This window comes from Lolium rigidum, chromosome 1 (genome assembly GCF_022539505.1).
Source record: "Lolium rigidum isolate FL_2022 chromosome 1, APGP_CSIRO_Lrig_0.1, whole genome shotgun sequence".
Taxonomy (NCBI): domain Eukaryota; kingdom Viridiplantae; phylum Streptophyta; class Magnoliopsida; order Poales; family Poaceae; genus Lolium; species Lolium rigidum.
In genome coordinates, this window is record NC_061508.1 from 43270564 (window position 1) to 43280086 (window position 9523).

Genomic DNA, 9523 nt, shown 5'->3' on the forward strand with positions numbered 1-9523 from the left:
AGTACTCCGGTGTGAGATACTCCTACTGGTAAACTAGATTTCAAATTTTCAAGGATTATGAAGAATAACGAATTGGCGAAACTGACAAGAAAAAAAAGTCCCCTTCGTCACATTGTGTCCTGCACTCCACGCGTTGACCCCCAGAAAACTCATTCATGCACGCGAGGCACACCGACCCGCACGGCACAATGCCTAGCTAGCTCCAATCCCGATGCTACCCCACATGCATGGTGGCTCAGCTACCCAAAGTCAACCGGCAGCTGCACGTCAGTGTACGCAAAGTTGCATCCAAAGGAACGGAATCACACCAAGGATCGTGCAACGCAACTATAGTAGCTAGCTAGGGAGCCAAAAGACGGAGGACGTACGTACACCGCACTCCAACGTCGCATAATAACATGTACTTTTGCTGTGATGAGAAGCTACTGCTCTTGTTAAAACCATGGGAATTTCGCGCCTCGACCGACCATGTAAATGTATATAGCTGTACGTGCTAGCGATATGATTGACCACAACAAGAAGACGGACGATCATCCGGTGGCGGAGGTTGCGTGGCCGGTGAGAGCCGCCGCTGCGGCGAGGAGGAGGGAGAAGAAGGAGAAGATGGGAAGGGCCGGCGTGGTGCTCATGGTGTGCGTGATGGCACTGCTGTTTCTCGTGCTCTTCTTCGGCGGAAGAACCGGCGCGCCGGCGGCGTGGCACAACGCCGCGAAGCTAACCGCGATGTGTGGAGGTACTCATCATCGACCCCTGTTTAGTCCTCTTGTAATTAGCTGATAAACCGTGTAGCACATGTTATGCATCTGTTGCCTGATCGATTTGCATCCCACATTTATGTTGGAAGTGGAGTTGTAACTAAGATTTTTTAGTTGCAAGACGAGTTACAGCCGCGGAGTTCGCTTGAGGCTTGAATAAAATGCACATAATTTCAATGATTTTGGTGAACTTCGAAATAATTATTTTTTGGTTAAAATATTTTAGACATTTCAGTAATACACGTGGATCAAAAAAATCAAATACTTTTCAATTTTTAAATAATTTCATGAATTTTGAGACAAAATTTCGCTTCTTGGGCTGAAATGAAAATTAAAATCAGTAAAATTCGTTGAATTTCGGTGATTTTTGTAGGTGCCAAAATTATTTCGAAACTACAATTCAAAACCATTGTTGTAACTTCCCCGTGGCGAGTCAAGTTGCAGTTGACATTTTAAAATCGCTGACATCTCTTGCTAAAAAAAAAAATCGTTGACATCTCTTAACTGATAACTAAGTTAACTTTTTTGATAAAGAAAATATATTAATATTATGAAGATATAATTGCACCGATCCTCTACAACAACGCAGTGCCCTAATATCAATGCGGAGGCACACAACAAAAAAAAAGAATTATAAAATGAGAAGTCCTGCTATGTAGCGGGAGGCCAAACACCATCAAGACAACACCCGAATTTTTTTTCTCCAAAAGTGAACCCTCCAAGAGGGGAACAATGCACAAGGATAGTTGTCGCCCTGATCATAAATCATAAGTTTACTCCCTGGAGGAGGTCCGCGCTCTAAAAAACAATGCTTTTACAAAAGTCATTGACACATGCATAACCAATTAAAGTTAGACCTTGGGTTTTCACCCTAAAGTTTAGACTCTGAACTTCTCCTATGTTGTCACCCCCACTTGTTGTTGCCACTGCTTCAAGTCGCGAATCACCAAGTCAACCTATCATGTCCATCAGAACTCGAACCACCATTACTAGTCTTCAAATCTCGGCTTCCATGCCATTCTCCGCCACTGGCATCACCATGGAACTAAAGACATGTCCCACGATGACAACATACTACAGAGTTTCGCATCGCTCTCTCTAAAACCAAACGATCAGAAAAACAAGGTTGCACGCATCAAAATCCCACCCCATCCGGCAATCTCCATGCATGGGTCGCCTAGTGAAGTTCGCCGGCAAAGCCTTCTGAAACGTAACTTCGACCAGATCAATGAATACATCCATCAATCAGATCTCTGTGTTGGCCAGATCAACGAAGGGGACCGTAGGACCACCAACTTTGTTCAAGACAAGCAAGTAGCCCCCACGCTACCCGTTGTCAACCTACAAGATCTGCCGCTTCCAAGTGTAATGATGAAACAAGCAAAGACGATGTCATCCACAAGGTAACAACACCAAGCGACACCGCCATCATCCACCAAGGCAGAGGTAGGAACACGGTTTTCACGGTTGCCCCGTCAACCCAAGCTCGTCAACCACTGGATCTTCACTTTCGGAGATCACACTGGGTTCCCAAGATCCCTCACACCAAATCCCAATGAGGCCATCTACCTTCTGGGGAGGGAGTCACCGCAACCATGCCCAAGGCCGCCACCTCGGCGCCCAGATGATGTAGCAGCCTGGCTGTCGTTGCGTCCGGCCGCCGTCACCACGAATCATAGCGGTTGCATAGGTGAGGAGGGCGCCGCCTCGCACCCTAGGTCGCTCCTAGCTGGCGCCCAGCTGCCGCCACGTCGTGCAACATTTGGCCAGCGATGCCTCCGGCGGTGATAGAGGGAGGATGGGAGGGTGGGAAGGAACGATGGAGTGGTTTGCGGCAGTATCCCCCGGACGGTGCTGCGACGCCGCACGGGGTTGCGGGTCCCTCGACTCATTTGCACAAGACTCTGCCAATGTTGTGGCATAATTCTTAGTCGACTGAAGAATTAGTAGCACCCTAACAAATGCTTTTGAACTCCCAAGACTAGATTAATTAGGAAATTATCCAGAGCCAGATAAGTAAATGCAATATCCAGGGATGGAGGAAGGGGGGACAAGCAAGGGCTGCCGTTATTAGGAGTAGTGAATATTGGCCCAACAACCCGAAAATGCCAAACGGAACCTGGGTACGCGCGCACCCAATTATGAAAAATTTAAAACAATGCTATTTAAAAGTTTTGAAAAAATGTGAAGTAAATTTTTGCATGTTCATATTATGTTGATACTTACCCGTGTGTGTTTTCACGAAAAAATACCATTGTATGTGGCCTACACAAAAATGACAAAATGCAAATTTCGGATTCTGTGAATAGTACAGATTCCTATTCACTAGTTTCATTTGGGCATTTTGTCATTTTCGTGTAGGTCACATACAATGATATTTTTTCGTAAAAACGCACACTAATAAGTATCAACATAATATGTACATGCAAAATTTTACTACATATTTTTTTGAAACTTTGAAATAACGTCTTTTTCATTTTTTGAAAAACTGGGTGCGCCCGCACCCAGGTTCCATTCGTGCGGCCGCACCCAGGTTCCAGGTTTTTGAAAAACTGGGGGCTATTCTGTTTCTAGCTTTCTGCCGCTGGCTGCTGCCTTCGCTGCCCATCCCGATGGATCCATCTATCAAACTGACGATCAGGGCGGTGATCGATAGCTACACGGGCGCGCATGGTTAGGTTGGTGCCGAGGCAAGGAAGAAAGGTCGTTTACTTGTCTGTCGTCTGAAATTTTGATTGTCTCTTAGTTATTATTCATTGGATAATTTGTGAGCATTAGTACTAAATTTTGCTTTTACTTCAAATTAGTAGACACCTCTGTTTAAAATAGCTGAGTTATAGCCCCGCTATAGCCTTTTCCGCATGATGCGGCAAAGTTGCTATAGCCCGACTAAACGTGTCAAAGTTTTTAAATAGACATAGACACATGATTTTCATTCATATTGCAGAACAAAATGCATGCTTTTACTATACAAACCTTACTGTCATAAGTAATTATATATGCAGCGTTTGACTTTACAGGAAAAATGTAGTGTAATCAATTATATAGTCAGTGAAAAGAACGTTATAGAGATGTACATGTAGAGTTTTTTTTCAAAAAATTTCCACACTTTAAAATATGTTTTGTTGGTATAGGGAGCATGTGCACCCGGGAGCCGAATTGAATTTCCGTATTGTAGCCTAATTATCATATTATTATGTGCTGTAATCAATTATTGTAGATAATTACTAGACATAAAAAAGTTTGGACTAAATTTTATTACATCATAATTTTGTACGTATGTAGTTACTCTACATTCATAACATATAATTTGGATTATGTAGAATAATTTAAATCATTTTAGCCTTAATCATCTCGATCGCGGTCTGATATTATCTCGTTTAATAATCCCTCCCAGGAACAGCCAACGTCTCTCGTCCACGTCCAAGCGGCACCGGCGCCGACGAGCTCTTCGGCGGTCTGCTGGCGCCGGGATTCGACCGCCGCGCGTGCCGGAGCCGGTACGAATCCCCGCGCTACTACAAGCACTCCCCGTTCGCAGCATCGCCCCACCTCCTGCAGAAGCTACGCGACTACGAGGCGCGCCACAAGAAGTGCGGCCCGGGAACGCCGCAGTACGCCAAGTCCGTCGACAACCTCCGGTCCGGCAGCAGCAACACGGAGGCGGCGGAGTGCAGGTACCTGGTGTGGCTCCCCTACAACGGCCTCGGCAACCGCATGCTGTCGCTGCTCAGCACCTTCCTCTACGCGCTCCTCACCGACCGCGTCCTCCTCGTCCGCAACACCGACGACTTCACCGACCTCTTCTGCGAGCCGTTCCCGGACACGACCTGGAGCCTCCCGCCGGATTTCCCCGTCGCCAACATGTCACAGCTCGGGGTGCGGTCCGACGACTCCTACGGGAACCTCCTCCGCCACGGCAAGATCTCCAACCACCTGGACCGGGCGGCGTCGCAGCCGGTGCCGCCGTACGTGTACGCGCACCTGGCGCACGGCCTCCGGGTCACGGACCAGCTCTTCTACTGCAACGATGACCAGATCGTGCTCGCCAAGGTCACATGGCTGCTGCTGCAGAACGACCTCTACTTCGTGCCGCTGCTCTACGGCATCGCCGAGTTCGAGGACGAGCTGCGGAGGATGTTCCCGGCCAAGGAGAGCGTCTCCCACTTCCTCGCCCGCTACCTCTTCCACCCGTCCAACTCCGTGTGGGGGATGGTGACCAGGTACCACCGCTCGTACCTGGCCCACGCGGAGGAGATGATCGGCGTGCAGGTCAGGATGTTCCCCTTCGCAACCATCCCGGCCGACGACATGTACATGCAGATCCTGGCGTGCTCGCGGCAGGAGGGCATACTGCCCGAGATCGACGACGAGCATGAGCCTGAGCCGGGCAACACAACTAGCGCCGTCGATGCCGAAGGCGCGGCGAGCTCTAACAAGGCCATCTTGGTCGTGTCGCTGCACGCCGACTACTACGAGCGGATCAGGTGGACCTACTACAAGCACGGGGCAAAGGGCGGCGGCGGGGTCGGGGTGTTCCAGCCAAGCCACGAGGAGCGGCAGGAGAGGGCGCAGAGGTCGCACAACCAGAAGGCGCTCGCGGAGATCTACCTCCTCAGCTTCTCCGACGTGCTGCTCACCACCGGGATGTCCACCTTCGGCTACATGAGCAGCAGCCTCGCCGGCCTGCGCTCCACCATGCTCATGGTCGCCAACAACCAGACGCTGCCAGAGACGCCCTGCGTACGCGCCGTCTCCATGGAGCCGTGTTCCCACCTCATGAATTTCAAGGTCAGGTGTAAGGGCAAGACAGTGGACAAGGAGGAGCTGGCCCGGCACATCAAGGTGTGTGAGGATCTACCCAGAGGGATTAAGTTAGTTGATTAGATCAACATTTTCTTTTTCTTTTCAGAAAAATGTCACAAAACAGAGGGGTAATTATTCTCCTGTCAAGGGGAAATCCGCAATTTTCTTATGCATGCATAAAATGCTAATCATCTATCTAGTGAATCATTTCTGTCAGTGAAATATTGGAATGGACGAGAGAGAAGGCACTACGGGAAAAATGGCCATTGCCGTCAGCAAATCTTTGCCGTGAGCCGCTGCACTGCCGTGCGCAGCACCTAGCACACACGGCAAAGAATAATTGCACGGCAAAGAATTGGAGACCACTCAGATTTTGATCGCCGCTAAAGTTACTCAGATTTAGTACAAAGTTACCAACGGATGGACTACACTTTTCTCGGCATTGGGGCATCGGTTATGGACGATTGCTACTATCTAGCTATTGAATTTCTAAGAGATAGTTTTCAATATTTTTAAACGTGAAGAGAAATGTATAGCTCACGAGTTAGCTAGGGTAGCTAGGGGATCAATGAAACAAGTTTAGCTCACTAATCCTCTAAAAAAATTGGTCCACTTTTGTTAGATGAAAACCTCTATTTCAAATGAAGGAATGAACTTTGCTGTACAAATAGGTGAATGAATAAATTGAGTTTAAGGTGCCAAAAAAATCTCTATCGCAACTCTTGTGAAACTCACAACATGACATGAATGACAAAGTAAATCCAACAATATACATGTTTTTATCAATTTGTAACAGATATATGCATTGCATGCATGCATAAAAAGTTTGGAGAATTTTCGTGATTTCAAATAAAACTTATCATAGTGACTGAAGTTTTACGGAACTGAAGTAGATCATTAAGTCAATTGGTATAAACTTCAATGTGACCTTTTCTAAAATCATATTTTGGGTAGAGGTGATTGATCTATGGTTAGATTAAATAGAACTAAAACTATTACCCCAACACCTTGTGTTAGGATTAAGTACCAAATCTTTATCCTTGCCCCAACATATGAACACCCATTCAACTACAAATAAGAGAACAAGAAAGTTAGCAAGTCACTGTTTGACTTATCTTTTCCATGTATTTAACTAAATAATTGTTCTTACCATGACCCTCATGGTATTTTTCTTGAACTAAAGTCTTGAACCACTGACAATGAAATCAACAAAAGCTTATCATCAAGTATTTTATTATTCTACCCTTCTCTATACAAGGCTATCTTCACTAAACTTCGGAAGGGGAGGTAACTATGCATCAGATAATCACATCATCATCTCTTTAGTAGAACCCTAGGTTATAATTCAAGTCATTGCTAAGTGAGAGAGGTTATTGATACTAACCTTAGCCATGTGTATCCAAGAGAGTACAAGGGAAGTGATATACTATAATTGTTTGAGCAAACAACCTACAAAAAAAAGTTGCCATAGGCGACGAAGCTGTGTGTCTACCATGGTAGATCGCATGACTTTTTTTTCTCTTTCCGTGGTAGATCGCATGACTTTTTATTCTCCTTTTTAGGCCATCTAGTGCCAGGGATTCGGGAAAACGTCGCGCATGGTTAACTGGTACGTGGTGGATTCTGGTGAGCTGGACAACTCAACGCAAATCGGCACCCCCGCGCACCATGGGGCCAGATGGCAGCATCTCTCGTGCCTTTTTTTGGTCGTGCCCTCTATTTTGACATGGTTGACTTTACCCCGGTCGAGCCATTTGTGATATTGGCTTATGGATCCCCGATGCCTCGCTGCACAATAAACGTTTCCTTTCATGGATTTTTTTTACCTGTCATGTCTCACTACGAGTAAAAGGCTTACCAATGATGGGCGTGTTTTTCGCACCGCTGATGGTAGAGACCGACGTCACGAGTATACAACCACCTGTAATGTTTACCATTGAAGGGGATTTGATACGAGTTAGGAGTACGATGGAGCGCTGAGGATAAAATGGATTTTCGACCATCTCTGGTAGTTGCTTCATCTGTCGAACGGGGAACAACGGCAATATTCTAATGGCGAGCTTAAGAATGTTGTCGGTGTCAGAAGTTCTAAAGATCCGGCGAGAATAAATAAATATTTGGCGAGAATAAATAAGACAAGGGTGTCATCATTAATGAGTCGGTGATGTGTCTGCATAACATGCGGCCGTCAAATATAGTGTTCCTGTGACATGTGACAGGGTTCGATAGTTGATTAGATCAACATTCTATTTTTAAAGAAAAACAGAGGGGTGATTATTCTCGTGACAAGCAAAAATCCGAAATTTTCGTATACATAAAGTTAGATGATTAGATATTGAAAAAAATGAAATTATTTTCCTATCAAGGGAAAATCCACATTTTCATATGTGGGGTGAGTGATAAAGAGAGGGGGAGCATTACCAAAAAAAAGCAGATGTTGAACTCGGCAAGGACAAGGTTCCCCAAGTTAGGCTCCAAAACCACGCGGCAATGTCCACGGTCACGTCAAAGATTGAGCAAAACACAAGGTGAACATTGGGACACGGCAATGTTCTCGAAAAACACACAACAAATAATCATTTCACGGCAAATCCCTACGAAACACATGCCAAGATGCCACTCATGGCAACGACTGGGGACACGTGGCCATGGTAGCCACACTTCATAGAGCCATTACAGCAGCGGCTCTTTGCCAAGTGTCACCTAATGGACACTCAGCAAAGATTTATGCCCACATCGACACTTTTATTCCTGCACATCCAGGTGCCTACCCTTTGTTTCCCGTGCATGGGGAGTTTCCCGCCTGGAGCTTTGTCGTGTGTTTAGGGCAAAAAATAGATGGCAAAGGTAGCTTTGCCAAGTGTATTTTGAAATCACAGGACAAAATACGCCCTTCTACCATACTTTCCCATCATTTTCTTCCTGTCATCTTTCAGCCCTCGCGCTCCTATATATAGCCAGTTTTTTTAGAAACATAATTTTAAATTCAAGGCGAAAATTGCCGCCTTTAAATTAATAAAGCCTATTGCGGCCAGATTTTACAAGGTGCTGAGGTAATCATCTTACAAAAAAGAAAAAAAAACAAGCAAAGAAAAGAAAAGTTAAACTAGAAACACTGTTTGAAAGAACCTCTAGCCTTGTCTGTCGCAACAGTATATGATCGAAAGAGGATCGAAAGCAAGATCTTGTTGTTGGAGAAAATGAGTCACTGGAGAAGTCGTTTCTACGTCTACTGCCTGAATGGCATTCTATCACCCCATCACCATCAACCTTCACTCCGGAAGAGGGACCTCTACGCCCTTGCTCTAGCTCAAAAAATGGATAGGAGACAGCCAAAATGCCAAGATCGGAGAGACAAGTAAGAAACTGCGCAATCTGAACCAAGTCCACAAGAAGAGAGCACTGTAGGATAACGTTGCATAGAAAACAAAAATTTTCCTACCGCGAACACGCAATCCAAGCCAAGATGCAATCTAGAAGACGGTAGCAACGAGGGGGTATTGAGTCTCACCCTTGAAGAGATTCCAAAGCCTACAAGATGAGGCTCTTGTTGCTGCGGTAGACGTTCACTTGCCGCTTGCAAAAGCGCGTAGAAGATCTTGATCACGACCGGTTCCGGCGCCACGAACGGGCAGCACCTCCGTACTCGGTCACACGTTCGGTTGTTGATGAAGACGACGTCCACCTCCCCGTTCCAGCGGGCAGCGGAAGTAGTAGCTCCTCTTGAATCCGACAGCACGACGGCGTGGTGTCGGTGGCGGTGTAGAAGTCCGGCGGAGCTTCGCTAAGCTATGCGGGATGTGGAGGAGCGGGCGGCTAGGGTTTGGGGAGAGGGGGGCGCCGGCCACTATGGGGTGCGGCCACCTTGGTGGTTCTTGGGTGGCCGGCCCCCTCCCCTTGGCCCCTCATTATATAGGTGGAACCCCAAGAGGTGGTGTCCAAGTCTTCGAATAAGACCCGAA

At 46.6% G+C, this 9523-nt stretch overlaps 1 protein-coding gene across 1 annotated transcript; it reads left to right on the forward strand.

Annotated features, from left to right (window-relative positions):
* The first annotated feature begins 588 nt into the window (after positions 1–588).
* Positions 589–5642, forward strand: LOC124671944 (galactoside 2-alpha-L-fucosyltransferase-like). Its single transcript, XM_047208263.1, has 2 exons — positions 589–733; positions 4153–5642. The coding sequence occupies exons 1-2, from the start codon at positions 604–606 to the stop codon at positions 5640–5642; spliced, it is 1620 nt and encodes a 539-aa protein (XP_047064219.1). The 5' UTR covers positions 589–603.
* Positions 5643–9523: the final 3881 nt, after the last annotated feature.

Bases quoted from the DNA above. Each gene is read 5' to 3' on its own strand.
- LOC124671944 (XM_047208263.1), top strand. From the start codon at position 604: ATGGGAAGGGCCGGCGTGGTGCTCATGGTGTGCGTGATGGCACTGCTG. The intron at 734-4,152 runs GTACTCATCATC...AATCCCTCCCAG, and splicing joins GCTAACCGCGATGTGTGGAG to GAACAGCCAACGTCTCTCGT.